General features: G+C 41.4%; 1 protein-coding gene across 5 annotated transcripts in view; it reads right to left on the reverse strand.

The window, feature by feature from the left end:
• The window catches only part of LOC149305267 (F-box/WD repeat-containing protein 11-like), a 93,438-nt gene extending 78,987 nt beyond the window's left edge, over nucleotides 1-14,451 (reverse strand). For 2 of the 5 annotated variants that reach the window (XM_089477649.1, XM_089477647.1), the window contains exon 1: nucleotides 14,188-14,301. In XM_089477649.1, the coding sequence (XP_089333775.1) occupies nucleotides 14,188-14,232 (45 nt within the window). In that variant the 5' untranslated portion in view covers nucleotides 14,233-14,301. Of the gene's footprint in view, nucleotides 1-5,476; nucleotides 5,536-14,187 lie in introns of all 5 variants that reach the window. The other 3 variants (XM_089477650.1, XM_089477648.1, XM_089477651.1) reach the window with 2 other exon arrangements.
• Between the last annotated feature and the right edge of the window lie 5,985 nt (nucleotides 14,452-20,436).

Genomic DNA, 20,436 nt, shown 5'->3' on the forward strand with positions numbered 1-20,436 from the left:
ATGATGAAGGATTAAGGGAGCTGATTCAACATCTGGAGCCCCAAGTTTGGGTACCAGTGTTTTGTTCTTAGAATGGAGACCCGTATCTATCCATCTTCTCCACAAAATGCAACATTTCATAAAGCACAATCACGATTCCCCTTACTCAGACTCTCCAGGGGAAGCCATGGAGCTTGGTTCTCATTTTTAATCTGCAGCCAAGTAACTCTGTTCATTTGCACATAATATTGAGCCATGCTTTATGCATTTTAAAAACAAGCCACTATGAGCTGTTGGCTTGCCCACACTCTGCTTCTTCTTGAGTAGGCCAGGCACTTAGAAGTTTCCATTTTAGATTAAGTGAAGCTTGTTATGATTTCCAAACCCAAACCAATTGTGGTTAATCTTTACAGTTTCTTGAAACAAGCCAGCTTCAGTTTATAAAACTGGCTCATTAAGAAACCACAGTTAAATTCCCACCCCAAAATAATTACTACTAGTACTGAACAAGTATCCTGCACCCTTCAGGGGTTGTGGGAACAATTCCCCCACCCAACTTGTTTTAGAGAGTGCACTGTGATTGCTCTCTATATCTCCTCGAACATTGCCAATGAATGTGGTGGTCCCTGGACCAGTGCCAGTCCATGAGCTCCCAAGCTGCTGATCCATGCCAAGTTTCCAGGAAAGAAATAAAAGCTGTAACCAATGACCAATTATGGTACCAATCTCTGAAAGGGGGGGGCAGCAGTATGGTACATCACATAGCATGAGAAGCACTGCCCTAGTGGGCAAGCTTTTTCAAATTAAAAGAAATTGGAGTAGATTGAGTCCTTTCAGGTCTGGCAGGATGTTGAGGAAGTTGGCTATCACCATGCTGAATCACAGTTTAGCATTCCATTTGAATACAGGCACCAAGGGAACTGGAAGTGTTTTTCATAGCAGCAAAGGACTAAATATTGGGGAGGGGGGGGGGGAGAGAAGGAAAAGACTATGCAAAAGAATCAAGCAATAGTAGGAAAGTTCCCATCTTCTCCTACCTCAGACAAGTCATTTAAATGGTAACTCTTTGTTATTAGCTAGTATGCAATCCAATAAAAAAACCTAAAAGTTGGATTTCTGGTGACTGAAACCTCAGGCTTTATCACACAAGGCAATAAATCATAATCAGAGCAGGACACTCATGCCTTTTGGCTGGGCATTATCACAGAGGCAAACCATTTGAAAGGGAGAAAACTCTGTTAATGACCCCCTTTCCCACTATCGTTGTGCTTCACTTTATAGTGTGCTAGTTCACTTCTATCTTAATGCTGATGAGGTGGTCAGTAGGTGTGTCTGAGCTGTAGCTTAGGTGTTCTAGTGATAAGGTGTGCAAGAGAAGGAAAGAGAAGTCCAAACTGCCAGTCATTCAGTCTGTCTGTCTCACACTCTCTCTCACATACACACACCTAGAAATATACGTGCAAAACCAACTTACAGTTTAAGAAAACATTTATTTCATTAAACCTCAGCATCTTGCTTTTTTTCTATCTTCAGGTTTCCTTCAGACTACCTTCAAATACTAATGAAATCTACAAAATGAACAGTCCTACATTCAAAAAGACATTTTTAAAAGTTCTGATCAGGGATTTCTGATTGGTTAGACTAAACCAAGTGCTGGCAGACAGATCAGCTCACATAGATCAGTAGCTGCTTCCTGCTTGCTTTCATTTGTCAGCACTTAGTCTGGTCTAACCACAGGAAAGCCCTCCAAGGGGAAAAAAAAGGTCTTTTAAAACTCAGGATTATTTTGATGTATATTTCACTTATATTTCGTGCTACACTAGAGGGGAGGGAGAAATCTGTGTGTGCCAAAAGGGGGAGGGATAATGTCTTGGCAGTGTGTGATAAGCTTTCAGCACAAACTAATAGTATAATTCCAAAAAGGTTTTAGGTAAAAGAGCAACTCAGATTGCCTAGTGTTTTTAGAAATAACACTATTTTAGTAGAAGAAGAGCCCTCGTAATAAAGTACCTCAATGAGTGAAACTGGTGTCAGTCTCCCTATTCAATGAATTCCACTTCACCATTGCAACCATCCACAAATATGCTCTAGAACAGTGGTTCCCAACCTGTGGGTCGGGATCCCTTTGGGGGTCGAATGACCCTTTCATGGGGGTCGCCTAAGACCACTGGAAAACACCTATTTAATTACAGTTATGAAGTAGCAGTGAAAATAATTTCATGGGTTTGGGTCACCACAACATGAGGAACTGTATTAAAGGGTCGCGGCATTAGGAAGGTTGGGAACCACTGCTCTAGAAGATTGCAGGGTTATCCAGAACTGGTCTGGGGCAATTGGGTTTGGAGGAGGAAGGATATACTCATATGACCCTCTATGCCACACACAATTTTTACATACAACTTCCACAGAAGTAAAAACACTGAATTTGACCGGTTGAGTAATGAAGTCATGCTACAAGAAATGTTTAATCTTTCACGTGCCACAAAATTCCCCCTTGGAAAAAAAATGGCTTCCCATTGTTTTTGTAGCAAAATGAAAACAGTCCCCAAATCCACATTTTCCAGAAAATCAACTATATAGATGGTGATTAAGATTTGAGCTTACACAATATATCTGTGGCAGCGGGGAATAGTATTTGAAATTGAAAGGGAAAAGAACTGTGAAAAGCCACAGAATGAATCACAGGTTAAAAGTAAGGATGACATTTCATGTTTTCATCAACTTACATAAAAACTGTTATATAAGTTCATCCAATTCATATCCAACAGTATCTAGTCAGATAAAGGCATACAGCACTGTTGCTCTGCTTAGGTGAGAATGAAAGTTACAGTCTTCAAGTAAAAGGAATACACCAATCATAATTTGTGAAACCCTATTTTTATGTGTGTGTGTGTATATCCCCTTCAGTGATAGCATGGATCTGAATTAAAAGGGAAGAATGTGAAATTTTGCTAAGCCAGAGTATTATGAATGGTACCATTTTTCTTGAAATTTTTAAACTGGAAAATTCACCACTGACCTTTCATTGCCTTAGCACAAGTATGGTGGACTTTTAAACAACACTTTAAAATAGGAAACTATAGCAAATCAACTTTATGTAGAGTATGAATATCAGAGGGGGCCAGTATGGTGTAATGGCTTGAGCACTGGACTATGACTCTGGAGACCAGGGTTTGAATCCCACCTTGGCCATGTAAACCCACTGGGTGACTTTGAGTAAGTCGCAATCTCTGAGACTCAAGGGAAGGCAATAACATACCTCCTTTGAACAAATCATGCCAAGAAAACCCCATGATAGATTCACCTTCGGGTCATCATAAGTCAGACACAACTTGAAAGCACACAGCAACAACATAATTATCTGATAGGTTTTTCCCCCTTCAACAGTCAAATGTCAAACTGAAACATAAGGCTTTTCACGAAGTGTGGATTCCATAACTTGCACATTATTATTTTAAATACCTGAAAGTATTTTATGACACAAGTACTAAAAACATAAACATGCTTTATATTACTGAGATGTTTAAAGAGAGAAATGAAGGCACTGAAATCTTTGGATGCCAATCTAAGCAGGCATAAAGGGCTATGTGCATAAGGGATATACTTCCCTGTTGAAAGTCATCTGGAAAAAAGAAATGAATTATAACTGATTTTAGATTTGGTTGGTATCATACTGAAGCCACCTGTGCTCCATATTGATACTAACCATTTGCAACAAGGAAATTCCAAAGTCAAGCGGCCTGCAGTGATGCGCAGTAGTACAGCATCTATAATTTGCAGTGTGACACACAGCCATGTTGCTTAATGATACTGATAAAACCTGTTCATTTCTGAGGATGTTCTACTGTTAAAAAATACAAACCTCATGAAACTGACCGGCACTAGGTCCACACACAGAATAGGGTCCCCCCCCCCCTTCATAATAAATCTATGGAACTGAGAAACTAACTAAGTAACACTGTGATAGGAGAAACTATCCAAACTACAGAGTATGCTGTCATGCTAACTGCTATCAAAACATCAAAAAGGAACCTCCAAGTACAAAGGCAAGAGAACGGTGAATACTAAAGAATGGGGATAAGCAGATCACAAAACGGGTTGGTTTCCCATCTGCTTCTGAATTTCCAAATAACGATTTGTAGTATTTAGTTATCCAAAAGAAAGATAGCAATAAAAGAAGGCTGGTCTTTCCTCTCGGATGAATACATTACAAGTAACGTAATTTACATTTATACTCATCTACCTTCAAAGAAACCTCTCATGGGATTAAACATCGCAACCAATTATTAAACAGCAGCAGTCACATTTTTAATATAACACTGCATAAGGCAGGAAACATATTTTGGGGTAGCAATGTTGGCTGTAGAACAAAATACATTTTGTATTTAACGAGACAGAGCTAATAGGCTGGGACTTAATGCTTTGAGGTTTCTACCTCCAGCAAAAGTAAAAACCTCTCATTTGGACTACAACTGGCAAGTTTTATCTATGCAGCACCTAGAGGTTTTTCCAGCTGTAACAGTACAGTATTTCTTGAGAAACGTTCAGTGCTTTGTGCCTAAGAAAGGGGCCACTGGCCTCAGACAGGACAGCAATAACCTGGAATTTAATGGAAGGTACTCTGCTGCTGCAGATGATGATGAATTAGAAATGTTATTACTTATCTTTTACTGCCCTTTGTTCCCAGCCTCCACATGGCTAGAAGGGAGTGGCCTCTGCCTGCATTGACAGTCCTCTTCTAGACCATCTTAACTGACAACGGAAGTAACGTGAGACAAAATAGAGACCTGCAATTCGAACACTGTCACCTTTCTTCGCCTGTATGATTTTAACTTCTTTGCCTGATGAAGATACCAATGAAGCTTTGAAAGCTTACATGTTAGTTTATCTAAGGAATGATTGCTTTTCTGTGGTTTTTGTTGTATATTGTTGAAGGCAGTTTACACAAAATGACATATAAGAAATCCACAAAATGACAGATTAGCTGCAAATTTTTTACTTAACTTTTCTCTCTCTGTGCATTTTTAATCTGGCAGGTGCTACTCCTTGAATCACAATGTACACAAATAATGTATCTCACAGATGACTTTTATCTGAAATTCATGCCCCTTTCCAATCTTGGGTTATGTTTATTACACAAGGCAAAACTGTTTTCTCACAGAGGACATAAAGATAAAAACTCAGATACATTTTGTATATAAGATACCAAGTGAGAACAGCAGCAGGTACAGGCATGAAGACATTGCATTATGGTTCTTCATGTGGTTACTGTACATCTTTGAACATTTCAGCAAACTGTTTTTCTGGTACAACAGCTCTATGTTGTTTTTGAACATATGTGACGGGAGCTACCTGACATGCAGCCAAGTAAATAAATATGGTGTTCCATATAATCCACCAAAGCCTCATTTTCCCCTACCGTGTTGTGCAGGCACCAAGATGTCCAGAGCACTAGACAAGCATTTTAACCTATCGCAAAGAAAAAAGCATATGGTACCTTCTCTGTTTTCTGTTGAACCTCTGGCCTGACAAAACGGAGACCTGGGTTTCCAAATCCTGGGATTAAAATGGAAATAATATACTACAGTATGTTCATTTAGTTTCTCCTAGTTGCTTCATATATATTATTGCTTTTTTCAAACACAGAAAACTACAAACTAGAAGAATGAAGGAGAAAAATCATATTTTTTTAAAAAAAATCAAGGTGATAAACTAATGCAAATTATAATACATGAAAGCAAAATTTAGTAATAACAAACCTGAATACAATTAAGTGTGATTCAAAACCTGGAATAAAAAAAATTTGAACAGAGTGAAATAAAAAATTGCATAGCTAACACAGAAATTAAAACCAACTTCACAAAGTCAAAATTTGCACATTTTTCCAGACATCTTGAAAGCATGGTGTTTACATGCCACACACCCCGATTACACTCTGGCAGTTTACATGTCATGCGCCACGGGAGCATCTTGAAGCCATCCTGGGGCTGTGGTGGGGCCAGGAAAGCCGGCTCTTTCCCAGTCCAAATAGGAGCAGAGCTTTTCCGTTCCTATTTGGGCCTGGTTCAAGGTGGATTGGGGCCATGGTGTGTGTTTGCTGCGGCCCCAATGCATCTTCAGCAGAGGCGGCTTCAAGTCACCCTTTCTTACTGGTCTGTTCCGGCCCCAAGTTCAATTGTCTTTTCCCGTTTTGTCTCTCTTCTGCACTCATAATATAGTAATATTTGGGGTTGTTGGTTGTTAAGCTCTCCATCTTGGTGATGCATGTGCAAGCACAACTAGGTAGGTCAGAGTGATCTGGGTTTTGAAAGTGCATGTATCTTTCTACATATTTTGAAAATGAAGCGTTATCTTTAAGACTATAGGCCCAATCAAAAAGGCCCCAATTAATCCTACAAGCTCTAACTGCTGAGCCAGCTTTTTACATGTGAAAGCTGCTCTCTCATTCCTTGTAGCCAGGCACCCAGAACAGGAATTCAAGGCTTGGTGACCAAGCACTCTTCTTTCCTGGTGTTCTGTTGGCAGTTAGATCAGAATCCTACTGCTGCTAGTACTAAGAAGAAAGCTAGACAGATATGTTTTGTCCTCTCTGGAAGCCCCCCTGGAACAGAAGTTTATATCTGAGAACCCTAGCAACAATAGGGCAGCCATCCCACATGCCTTCTTGACAGGAGGAATGCAACCCACCCACCAATGCTAGGGATGCTGCAATCCATTTGCACCACTGCCCTCTTTATTGTTTTTTAAATGGAGAGATTCCAGTCAGTACATGGGACTTCTCTGGATAAGAACTACTGCAGGAATGGGCTAAAAGCAACCCTGGGGCTACACGCAGCCCCTACAAAGCTGCTTTGGTGGCCCCTGACTCCCCTGAACACCACAGACATCCCTTTTCTAGGGCAGAAAATACATACATGAATAAAATAGTGAATTTATTCTCCTAGAAGCAGCAATTCATCTGTCAATAGGTGGCAGGGCCCGATGGCACTGTTTACCAACAAAAACAGACATGAACTTCCAACTACCTTTTGTGCGTGTGTGTGTAGCATTTTTAGCAGTCTCTATAGGTTCCCCCAGAGTCCCAACAGAAAACTGTCCACTAGACATGCCACAGTTGCCTACAAGTCAGTTCAAGAGGCACAAGGGGTAAAGAAGGGAGCAGTTAACATCTGGTAAGCCAGATCTGGCACAGGATTCTACACAGTGGAGATTAGTGGACAGTTCTTCTTTTCTTTATAGAGTTGGAAACACACCATTACTGTGGTCCAGCAGGACTCAGGGCAGTTCCACTGGTTTTGGGAGAACAGAAACCTCCCCTATACAGAAGCAAACCACTTATTTCTGTTTTTTTAGCTAAGAAAGAACTTGGTCATTACTTTCAAGTTACTAGGAATGGATGACAGCTAAAGGCAAGCTTTTGCTGTGTTTTACCTCCTTTTCTTTGTAGACTATTCCATGTGTCTATTTTTTTCACCTTTACTTTCTGAGAAAGTACACCAAAGGAAAATATGAATGTAGAATTTATTCAAATATAAATTCAGTTGATTAATTAAGTGGTAGCCCTTTAGAAAACTTTTGTCTTAAACTCGGAAAAGATACTAAACAAATGCACTCTGAATAAACTAGCATACAGCAGTTCATTATGGTTGATACTTGGGTTCAAAATCAAGCAATTTATGTTTTCACCTTTTTCATGCGCAAGCTAATTGCTAAATTGCAAAGACAGTGAAACAAAGCTTAAATTTACCTCCAATGTTAACACCATGACATCCATGCTTAAAATGAGCAATGGCAAAGGTAAATTGCAAAGACAGCGAAACAAAGCTTACATTTGCCTCCAATTTTAATACCATGACAGCCATGCTTAAAATTAGCAATGGCAAAGGTATGCCGGCTGAAACTATCTGCCTGATTCATCATACCTCTCTGTTCTTATTTTATAGTAAACATTTCCACAGAGCACTGTGAACTCTGATGTGTGTTTTTTTAAAGTATTCATACACTCAACATTATAGAACACAAATAACATTTGGAGATCTGTGCTGACACAACGCATTTCAAATGCTTCCGTAAATGATTTTTCAAATTCATCATGCTATTACTGAAAGCAAATGCTCCAGTTAATTGAGCAATTAATTGAGAATGGGGAGGGGAAAGAATCCCTTGATCCGGTTGTTATATGTCCTAGTGTCACATCTCATATTACACTGAGATTCCAAAACAAACACACAGTACTTAATACAACACTAATGTTAATATTTGCCTTTGATTTGAGCTCTAATATGAAATATATACTGACAATCATCTTGCCAAAATAAAGGAAGAGATAGAAATCACACAAGAGATTTCTCCAGATATTACTGCATTCTTGCATTATTCTAGTGAACATTTATACAAAACAACAGAATATCAGGTGCTTTAGGCCATATTTCAGAGGAAGGAACTGGCAAAGCCATCTCGGAGTATTCCTTACCTAAGAAAACCCTATGAAACACATGGAGTTGTCATAAGGTGACAGGCGACTTGAATGCACAAGCATATACTTAAACCAAGAGACCCATATAACAATCATATACATTACTAGAAATTTAATTCACTTACTTTGAACTTGCAGGACCACTTGTGAGGGCTTATTTATGCAATCTTATCTAGTTTCTCAGAGGAACACAACATGCAGGAAAGATTATCAAGACAACCCTTGTCCATTGACTAAGCCGGCTGGGGCTTCTGGGAGCTGACACAGAAATCATCTAGACAGCCAAAGGTTCACTAGTGAATTAGCAGAACCTGACCAGGCAAAGATTTCTTTCTAGTCCAGTTACTAATGACTCTTTAACTGAAGATGTTACTGAACTTGTATGAGAAGCATGTGCTCTACTTCTGGGGCAAGCACCTTGACAAGGAATGACTAAGAGCAAGACCTTTATGTAACCCTATGTACAGAATCAGAGCATTAGAATTCCTGGTCTTGGTTTTCTTTTCTCAGCTCATTTTATTGGAATTAGTGTGTTATGTATGCCTGACACTCTGAAAAACTAGAGAAGAGAAAATAATTTTCCATTTTATTCATGTTGATGTTCTCTTCTGCTTTTATGTGGGAGGGTAGCAAGACCCCTACAAAATCCATGGGATCACCATAAATTGACCGGTGACGTGAAGACACACAAACACCTCTTCAAACTGGCAAAGCGAAAGAGGCTCCTTATAGCTGAGGTGTTCATTACAGTTGAGGACCATTACAGTTCAGATCCATTTGCAATGCTTACAAAAATAACATTTTAAAAAAGGAAATTCAATTTGTGATTCTATCCTCAATAAACTGTACTTGTAACATATCAAATATGATACTTTTATGCCACATTAAGTCATATCTAATGCATTTTGTCCCTAAGATAACACAGTGAGTTTCGATCTTTAAAGGGTGCTAATACTGCATTTCCAACTTTCCAACAATTTCCATTTTTTCTCCAAAATGATATGAAAATAAAAACCAATTTTTCCCCCATGACTTAAACATTTGGAAATATTACACCTCTAGCAGTGAATAGTGAGCCTAGAAATGTGATCTTACTAGATCAATGGATGACCAGCAATAATGGATGAGCAATAGCTGTAGCACCACATTACTGTACTGATGGATGATAATAAGAATTAAGAGGAAAATTGTATGCTTCCAAAGCTGGCATATTATACTGCTGTCGTTTTATAGCAAAAAGCAGTGTTTAGCATCAATCATTCAGGAAAACATTCCTAATAAAATAGTATATTCATATGGATTAAAGCATTTAACATACTATTCTAATTTTGTATGCTTTTGGGGCTCCCAAAAATGTGCTTTAGTTATAATTCATATTTAAAGACACACACACACACACACACACAAAAGGAAACTACAAATAAACCCAAATAATTATGCTTCAAATGCATTAGAAAATGATGTTTGCACATATGTCAACATGAGAGTGAAAACTCAGAGTCTGTCCCCACTTGATACTTCCAGTGTATATATATATATATATGGTGCTATCTCCCACTATTAAGAAAAATAGGAAGCAAAGTCACTCACACAATTGTCACCAAGAGCTACTGCACCTAGGTTCTTGCTTTTACTATAATCCACACATTTTAGTTTGAAAGCCAAAATAATCTCAATGGAACTGTGATGAGCAAAGAAAACGCAGTCACATTTCACTGTTTTGTATGCAAATAATTCAGAGCAGAACAGATACGTATTAACAGTCCTTTTGAAAGCACGTTGTTGCATTATTCTGTTTATCTGTCAAAATTTAAAGAGTATAATCCCAGTCTCTGAGTGATCTTCAGACAGCATTCAGAGAAGACTAGAAGTCATATTTAGCATTATAAAAGTGACATTAACCAGTTCAGACATTCCCTACTAGACCCAAGATTTTATATGAGGACAAGGAGTGTTTCATTCCACAGTAACCAGCTATGCCAAACATCCCACATTTCAAACTACTGTGTATCTATAGGACAGCACAGCTCACAGACATACACACCATGAAGAATGGCTATCTACTACACGTATATGTATTGTATTTAAAACACACACCTTAGTTTTGAAAAGAAGAAAAAAATCTTAGCTAGCTGTAACATTTCTACATCTGCAGGAGCTGATTCAATGCTCAAAGACTACATTTTAAAGGAGAACGAGTGCTATTAACAGATAACTAAGTATTTCTGAAAATTCAACCAAACCTCAGCATCTCCATATTTAGAGGATGCCCCACTTTAATTCCTGGGCTGTTTCTGAACCTGTGTGCATATTGCAACACTGAGTAAGGATAGTCCGAAGGAAGGGGGGCAGCTTCTCTTGAACAATGCTCACTTGCGATTATGAAATCTGAAATGACTGAGGAGGAAGCGCCGCCTTTTAACCAGCGCATCTGTGCAAGCCTGCATAGGGCAAGTCAGCTAATTCATTCCACCAACGAGGCCCAAAGTATCTGCTTGCCCTCCACTTCAGAAACCAAAACCCTTCCAAACAATGCCTCATCCAAAGCTGCAATGATTTTAACATCACCCTGATTGATCGCTCCAAGTTTGGGAGCCCTGAAAAGGTCCACAGAGAGAGAGAGAGAGAGAGAGAAGCCACATCTGCACTGAAAAAAATAATGCAGTTTCAGACCACTTCAACTGCCATGGCTGAATGCTATGGGATCCTGGGGAATGTAGTTTGTTGTGGCACCAGAGCTCTCTGACAGAGAAGGCTTAATGTCTCACAAAACCACAAATCCCATGAATCCATAGCATTGAGCCAGGGCAGATAAAGCAGTCTCAAACTGGATTATGTCTGCAGTGGACGCAGCCAGAAAGATAGAGGGAAGGAAAGAAAGAAAGACCTTTCAGGCACAGAGCCTTCCCCACCATCCCCGCCCCCTTTTTGGGCCACCAGCATCTCCCATCCTGGGTGCCTTAAGAAGAGCCTCCTCCAAATGTCACCTTCAGCTCCTTTTTTTGAAAAAGGAGGGGGAGAAACCAGTGATTTAGGGGCCCTGCTTCATCCTATAGAGAGTGGAAGGCAGGGCAACCATATCTGTGTCCTCACCGCCAAGGAGGACGAGGCCCCGCAAAATGGAGGACGTTCCAGGAAAACAAGACAAAAAAGCTCCAAACACTCCTAAAAATATAAATCCATGCTTCTTAGTCAGGCTCAGAATTGGGAGGGCATTTTGGCCATTCCCTCCTGGAGAGGGGGCTGGAATGGAGAACAGGTCTGGGAAAAGTAGGACCACTGGTCACTCTGACTTTTAGTAGTAGTTACGTACAAAGGGAAAGCTAAAAACCCTAATGTAAATGCTAATTCAAGTTTCCTAGTGATGCTGAGAATGGAAGAGATGTTGGACATTCCCTCCTAGGAGGAAAAGGGGGACCTCTGGTCAACCTGGCTTTAACTAGAAGTTGCTATATAGAATAAGAACAGCTGATACAAATGCAAACTGACGTTTCCTAGTGATGCTCTGAACGGAAGAGATTTGGGGCATTCCCTGCTGGAGAGGAGGATGGAATGGAGGACAGGTCTGGGAAAAGTAGGGCCTCTGGTCACTCTGACCTTAAGGAATAGTTGTTATGTTACAAAAAGAAAAGCTAATATAAATGCACATTCATGCTTCCCGGTGATGCTGAGAATGGAGGGCATTTTGGACATTTCCTCCTGAAATGGACGACAGGTCCTGGGGGGGGGGGGAAGGAGGGCCGCCTTTGGTTCACTTCAGGATCTGGGGGGTTTGTCCCTTTGTTCTCTAAAAACTACAAACCCTCCCAAAACTTGGGGGATCTGAGGGTGGGTTGGGGGTTGCCAAAAACTAGGAGGAGTGTATAGAAGTGCCCACCATTAAGAAGAGAGGCATAGTGGTCTGAGCATTAGGATTAAGTATTATATTACCATTAGTACATAGAGAGATCTTGCAGCACCTTTGAGACTAACTGAAACAAAGAAACATTGTCATAGACTTCCACAGACTTCAGTCTCCTTCCTCAGATGCATTTGGTGGAGTGGAAACCAGGGTCAGACCTATATATGCCATTGGTATGTGAGGATGTCAGTTCAAATTCCATACTTTATGTATGGCAATGAAGTTGCAGGTCCAAATTTCATTATGGTTGATAAGTGCACAAAGTCATAGGAAGCTGGTCTTTGTGCCTGGCAATGAACTGGCAGATCCAGTTTTGCAATGGGACTGGCCTATGGTGAGGGGAATAGATGCATGTAGGGCACCCCATGAGGATTTGAATTGACATCCTCACATACCAGTGACATATAAATGTCTGTCCCTGGCTTCCACTCCACCAAATGCATCTGAGGAAGGAGACTGAAGTCTAAGAAAGCTCATGTTACCAATTTCTTTCATTCAATGAGTCTCAAAAGGTGCTACAAGATCTCTTTACGTACTGATTCTACAAACTAACACGGCTATATCTTCGAATTCTTATGTCAGCATTAGTAATGCCCATAGTGTGGCTTCATTTCTTGTCAGCAACGGAGGGAAGAGGGAGGGCTGGCATAGTGGTCTGAGCATTAGCATTAAAATGCTTAGTATTAGTGCTGCCCACAGTTTGATTTCATTTCTTGTCAGCAACGAGGGGAGAAGGGTCTGAGTGTCGGTGTATGACTCTGGAGAGCACATATGGCACTATATAAATAAATCTTAATAATAATCATCATGATTGTAATATAATAACGATAATGATGATAATAATAGAGAGCAGGGTCTGGGTCCCCACTCAGCCAACTTGGGCAACGAGTCAGCCTTAGATGGCAGCCATGGCAAAAAGAAAAACCCACAACCCTCCTCTTTGAAGAAACCTTGGCAAGGAAACCCCATAACAGGGTGATGTGTGAAGGGAAGGGAGTAGTAGTGGTCTGAGTGTTGGGTTCTGGGTTCAAATCTGAGCTCAACGGGTGACCCTTTGGGCAATGGGTCACCCCTTCTCGGCCTCAGAGAACCACAGCATCATAGAGTTGGAAGAGACCCCAAGGGCCACCCGGTCCAACCCCATTCTGCCATGCAGGAACTCCCAACCAAAACACCCCTCAGAGAACGGCAACCAAAACCAAAACCAAAAACCCTAACCTGGAACAATATGGCCCAGGCCTCAGAGGGAGAGCAAGGGAGGCTCCAGCTCTATCAGTCCTGGCCTAGATTAAGAAGCAGAGCCCTCCCTGCAGTCCATGATCTGCCTTGGTCCAGGCCTTGGAGGTAGAGAAGAGCTGCTGGACCTGATCCCCTTCCCCTCCACCATCCCCTTCTCCTTTTGGGTCCTGTCTTTTTAGACTGTAAGCCTCAGGGCAGCAGGGACATAGCTAATTAAATAATAATAGTAATAGTAATAATAATAATAAAAGTGATCTGCCCTGAGAGCCTTTGTGGCTGAAGGGCGGGGTATAAATACTCGAAATAAATAGATAAATAACAATAGCGATAATAATGATAATACTAATAATCTGTAGCCCGCCTCTCTCTCCTTGCGTTGGATCGAGGCGGGTAGCAGCAAAGATGAACAATGCAATAAAGTAAGGATAGCTAGCTGTGAAAGGTCTTGATGAGGAAAAGGAGGAGGAGGAGGAGGAGGAATGGGCCTGGATCCAGAGAGGGAAGGAAGAGAGACTCCCCGCTCCCGCCCCATTCAGACCCGAGCGAGGCCTAGGCAGCCTCCCTTGGCTTCCCTCTCCCTCTCCGTACTCACCATGAGCTCGATGGTCTTGTCCTCGATCACCGACTCGGGCTCCATGGCGGCGGAGGAGGAGGAGGAGGCGGCCTTGGCTGGGAGGGAAGGAGGAGGAGGAGGAGGAGGAGCGGAGGCTGCGCGCGAAGGAGCGGCTCCTCGGGGGCCAGGAAGGAACCCCGTCGTGAAGCCCTTCCCAAAATGGAGGAAGGCGAGGGGGAAAGGCCGCAGCCGCAGCCGCCGGCTCCACACAAAACCACCGACTGACCCGCCGCCGCCGCCTCCTCCACCTCCTCCTCCTTCCGCGCGCCCGGAAGAGGAAGTGACGTAGCCGGCCAAGGCGCGGCGGCGGTTGCAGTGTCTTTGACGCCTCTCTCTCTCTCTCTTTTTTCCTTTCCTTTAAAGTCTCGTTCTCGCGCGCGCGCGCGCTCTTCACTGACTCTTTTGAGACTCTCGCCTCTCCTTTGCTTTGCGGGGAGAAAAGACTACGACTCCCGGCATGCTCAGCGCGCGCGGCTCAGGGAGGAAGTTAAAAACGTACCTCCATGTTTCCCGGCAACGGAGATAAAAGGGGGGAAGGAAAACTACGTTTCCCAGCATGCCTAGCGCTGCTGCTGCTGCTGCTGCTGCTACTACTACTGCGAGGTTTCCTCAGCGGTAGAAGTTGCTGGAAGAAGGGGGAAGCGGTTTCGCCAGAGGAAGGGGAGGGAAGGGAGGGGAGTCAGTCCTTTCGTTTGTAGGAAGAGGTGACTATGGTGATATATATATATATATATATATATATATAGTATATATGTGTATGTATATGTATATGTGTGTGTGTGTGTGTGTGTGTGTATATATATATACACACACACATATATATATACACACACACACACAACATTATATATAACCATATAATCATAGAGTTGGAAGAGACCCCAAGGGCCACCCAGTCCAGCCCCATTCTGCCATGCAGGAACTCCCAATCAAAGCATCCCCATTGACAGAGGGCCATCCAGCCTCTGCTTAAAGACCTCCAAGGAAGGAGACCCCACCACTCTCTGAGGAAGGAGTGTGTTCCACTGTCCAACAGCCCTGACTGTCAGGAAGTTCCTCCTAAGGTTGAGGTGGAACCTCCTTTCCTGGAGCTTGCATCCAGGTCAGCCTGTGTTGGTCAGCCACTTCCCCCGTTATCCCTGACTGCTGGCTACAAATTGTCCAGTCCTGGTCAAAAATGGTTGGTATTGGGATTTCAGGCAGGTAAATGAACCACAGAGAGGGTGACCAGATGTCCTAAACAAAAAAGGACAGGGCACTACAAAATGTACTGTATATACTCCGATGCTCTTGTCCCCAGTTACCAAGCATGTGAGAAAGGAGGCTCAAGTCTACAAAAGCTCCTGTTAGCAACTATTCTCTTTCAAGCTGGCAGCTTGAGCTTTCTTGCTCAGGTACTTTGCGGGAAAGTAGGCCTAGGTCTACGAAAGCTCCTGCTACCAACTTCTTTCTTCCGGTTAGTCTCAAAGATGCTACAAGATCCCTTTGCAGATTGCATATAGTCATGTATAAATCTAGACATTTTAGTCAAAAAATGGACCCCCCCCCCCTGCAAAAACAACAGTGGACCTATCCACTGATCAATGCATTGGTGAAAGGCAAAAGTGTAATCTGTCCTGGAAGCACCGATCCCTCTCATCCATCCAGCTTTTAAGAGGAGCATAAACAATTACAGGTACATTTTGTAAGACTTTGGGCACTGTTTCCCTTTATCTCTTTTTATGCACCCCTAAGTTTTACTCTCGACCTATCCACGGGTCATATCAAAATCTATAATTTTGGCCCTAAAATCTGCCCTCGACTTATACATGAGGTTGACTTCTAGTCAAGTACAGTCAGCCCTCCATTTTTGCAGGCGATCCGTTCTGCCGCCTCCGCGAAAATGGAGACTCGCCGATATTCAAGCCTCATAGGCTTGAATGGGGTGCATGCCCATGAGCAAGCATGGGGCACACACCGCAGGGGCATAGCCTATTGAATTTAACAGAGGTCGCCCCTCCGTGAATATTCAAGACTGTGCCAACAGGGGGACGACTGTATATACAGTAGCCTTCACAATCTGTCATTGCTATGTGTGCCTTCAAATGAACTCTTATCACAAGGTTTTCGTGACAAGATTTCTTCACGGGTGGTTTGTCACTGTTTTCCTCAGGCTCAAAGTTTGTGGCTTCTACAGTAGGAATCCTAGTCCAAGACTTGTCACTACATTTTGCTTCATCCTCTTCTTTGATTCTTCATTGCATGCTCCTAAACTTTACTTATCTGACTTATCCATGGGTCATAAAGAAATGCATAATTTTAGCCCCCAAACCTGATTTATATATGAGGTCGACATAGTTGAGTGCATATGGTTGACATTCAGAAAAAATGTAGGACGTTGCAAAATAAAAGCTAAAGGAAAAAGAAGGTTCCAGCTTGCAAACAGAGAGACACAGCTTGCAGGTGGAGGCCTGCACTTGCTTAATAAATCTATGAACGAACTGGACAAGATCCTAAAGAGTAAAGAGATACAACTGAGCACTAAACCTGGAATCATACAAGCCATTGTATTCCCCATCGCCATGTATGGATGTTAAAGCTGGACAGTGAAGAAAGCAGATAGAAAGAAAATTAACTCATTTGAGATGTGGTTCCAGAAAGAGAGTTGAGTATAATGTGGACGGCTAAAAAGACAAACAGATGGGTACTAGAACAGATCAAGCCTGAGCAATCCCTGGAAGCCAAGATGATCAAATTGATCACCAACAATGGTCCTCCCTGGCCTCGCATCGGGAGGCATGGAGACACACTATCCATGACGCTGCAGCCTTCTTTGAAAGCTCATGCCGAACGAGCCTCAAAGAGAAACGACAACGCAGAAAGAACCGAAACCCGGAAACATCACCCAAGGAGACTTTCTGCTGTGCTTTCTGCAACCGGACCTGTTTGTCCCAGATTGGCCTTTTTAGTCACCAACGCGCTTGTACAAAGCGCGGGATGAGTCCTTCCTGAATCTTCGTTCACGAAGCAAAGCCAGAGAGAGAGAGACTTTGGACACACTATGAGGAGGTACAGCTCATTGGAAAATAATAATTCTAGGAAAGATGGAAGTAGAAATTGGAAATTTGTCTTGGGATCAACATGGCTAGCCCTACATTTAACATAAAAGATACTTAACACTTTCCAGATAAGTCAGCCAGATCTCTTAGTTTGGCCTGAAACTTCCAAGTTTTAGCCTCCTTTTCCAGGTTCTTCTTGCACAAGGCTTCAAATTCAGACTGGGACAGCTATTTTTCTACTTGGTCTAACTTTCTGTCTTTTATCCATCCATTCCAAAAATGTCCTGCCAGATGGCACTCCACTGCCCTCACCAGGCTCCTCCAGACCTGCATTTTAGGGTCCGCACCTCAAAAGGCAACAATCACAGTCTTTTCAGCAGCACTGAAAAGGAATTCTGAGAAAGGAAAAATGCTCTCACAATAGTCGAATAGAAATATGCCATGTTCTTGTAATAGATTTTGTATGTAATGCTCAAACAATTTTTTTTCCTGTGACAACAACCTTGACGATCATTTAATTAAAATTATGATTTTTTAAAAAATATACCTTCTGTTTTCAAGAAAGCAGTGCAGTAGGATAAAAAGGACTACAGTCTTAACCCACTTGTGAGAAGCAAAGCAATTCCCTGACCTCTGCTGAAACACCAGTTGCCTTTAACGGGTATCTTGCCATTTCATCAAACCACCTCAAGGTCATGATAAGAAATACAACTTTAAGAATATGTGCCTGAGTGTGATTTTCCTTTCTCATCTCATTTCCTTTGTCACATCTTTTAAAGCACTGCTTCTTAGGCCGTCTGATGCGAAGGATCAGCAGTTAGTTTTTTTCCAGCATATCAAGAATTGGCATTATACGTCTGCCCATTAGGTATAATTCTTTCTTTCTTTTGTGGTAGCTCACCAGAGACAAGCAACCAAAGGCTAAGGGACAAGCACTGGTTCAGGGACCATTGCTTTCAAGTACCATTGCTTTAGATTATGAGCCTAAGGGGCAGAAACGTATCTTTTCAAGCCATCCTGGGTGACTTGTGCCACCCCATGTTCTATAGGGCCAAATCACACCATTATGGCAACCACTTTGGATAACTAGAAGGGATGGCACAGTGCTGTTTTGAAACAAGAGTTTTCTTCTGCTAGTGGTATCCATTCTGCTGTCAGGTAGAAATATTTAGAAACAACTCATCATGTTTCTTAACAGAAACAATAAAAAATGAGGTTATTGCGAGTGAAGAGTAGTAACATTAGTCCCTAGCCGATCTAGCATTTGATTCCACATAGCCAACATTCAGATACATGCATTTTGTCACAGTACTGCAATGTTATGAAAGCATTTATAGTTCATGTCTGATAGCAGCCATTGTATCACCCCATATGCCCCACCAGCTGTGGTTGGTGCTTTCCCCCATCCATGGCACTGAGGTGGCAAATTATCTCTGGATTTTAGTTGGAACTTTTAAAGGAGCGATCAAAAGTGCTGAAGCTATTTTGGACAGTTACTTTAAAATTGGGAGAAAGGGGCAAGACAGAGAGAGCTGGATTGGGGCTGCGGCAACCACACGCCACGGCCCCAATCAGGCCAGCTTCTGCCCCAAATTGGAGTGGGCAAAAGCCATTCCTTGTGCCGCCGCGGCAGCTTTACAACATTTCTACAGCATGGCACGTGAAAACACCGCACCACCAAAACACTACAAAGCCAGAGCACATGCGGTCAGCCATGCGGCTGCCCGATAACATCGGAGCGGAATCAGAGCATGCAGTGTCTAAACGCCACACTCAGATACTGTCCCCAAGCCGGTGTAAAGGGGCAGTCTGCTTCGCCCCTAAGTTGGAGTCACTGATCCAAGGACCTGGAAGTCAACATCTTACAACAAGGCTTAACAATGTGTTGATTAACAGTAACAGCCATGAAAAATAATACAGCAATAACATTTTTAAATAATCTAAAAACAGTAATATGAGGAATAAGAACAGATATAAGATAGAAGGAAAAATTAAGAGTTCAAGAGATTATCATAACCACTATTAATTTGAGGGAAGAGGGAGGGAGGATTTATGTATTGAAAAAATATTATTATGTGATTATATACATATGTCTGTGTTTATGTATGTTCAATAATACATGTTTTACAATAAAAATCAATTAAAAAAACCCTCAATGTTGTTTAGCAGCCTGCATGGAACAGGGTCTATTGATTTAAATCACAATTTAAATCACTACTCAGAAACACTCAGTTTAATCATGTAATCCTCCCCCCCTGAAAGAGCACTATTTCTCACTATAAACCTAATACATATTTTACACAACTCAGCAGCAGCAAGCAGCACTTTACATTTCTGTACTGCTTCATAGTGAACTAAGCACAAACCAGGTACTCGTTTTACTGATCTAGGAGAGGATGGAAGACTGAGTCAACCTTGAGCCCCCTGGGATCGAAGTCACAACTCATTCCTTAATACATATATAATCTTAATATTTACAACCATATGAAGGTTTCGTTTTTAGAATGACAACTTTGCAGATTAGTTTTATAGTTATATAAAAAATGATTTGGCTATACTATTAGAAAAACATTATAGACGAATAATTATGAAATTATTGTGAAGTGAACTATTTCCAGTTTAATAGGTTAATCATTCATATTTGGACAACTTTTCTGATGTACTTAATTGGAAGAAGAAAAATGATCATTACCTTAATGATAACAATTTAAATAGTTTAATTTAACTAAAGCAATAACATTATCGCTTATGTATTCTTGTATTTGCTAAAAAATATTAATGTTTGTTAACTGATGCAGAGAAACAAAATATCTTTCATCATCTGGTAGTTGATGAAAAACAAAATACTGTTCCCTGTAGCTTTTTCTGCAAATCTATTCCATTCCCTGTCTTGCAACAATATATTCATTGAATGTTTTGAAATTTAGCACTTGAGAGGTAATAGGATGATTCAGTGTACATAGATTTGCAAAAGAATGATGGGATTATGATCTCTGCAGACACAAATTCAAAGTTTTGAGAGCTGTAAAACCAAGCATTATCCTCTAGATAAAAAAAATGCCCAATAATAATACAGAAACCTCTGGAAGAGTATGACATTGTAAATGGATTAATGGAATTCATTTACCAAAAATTTTAAAAATTGCATGAATATACAGTGTGCCCTTTCTTCACGCAGGAGATCTGTTTC

Source organism: Sceloporus occidentalis, unplaced genomic scaffold, assembly GCF_023333645.1.
Source record: "Sceloporus occidentalis isolate IW3139 unplaced genomic scaffold, rSceOcc1.0.p SCAF_12, whole genome shotgun sequence".
Lineage (NCBI taxonomy): Eukaryota > Metazoa > Chordata > Lepidosauria > Squamata > Phrynosomatidae > Sceloporus > Sceloporus occidentalis.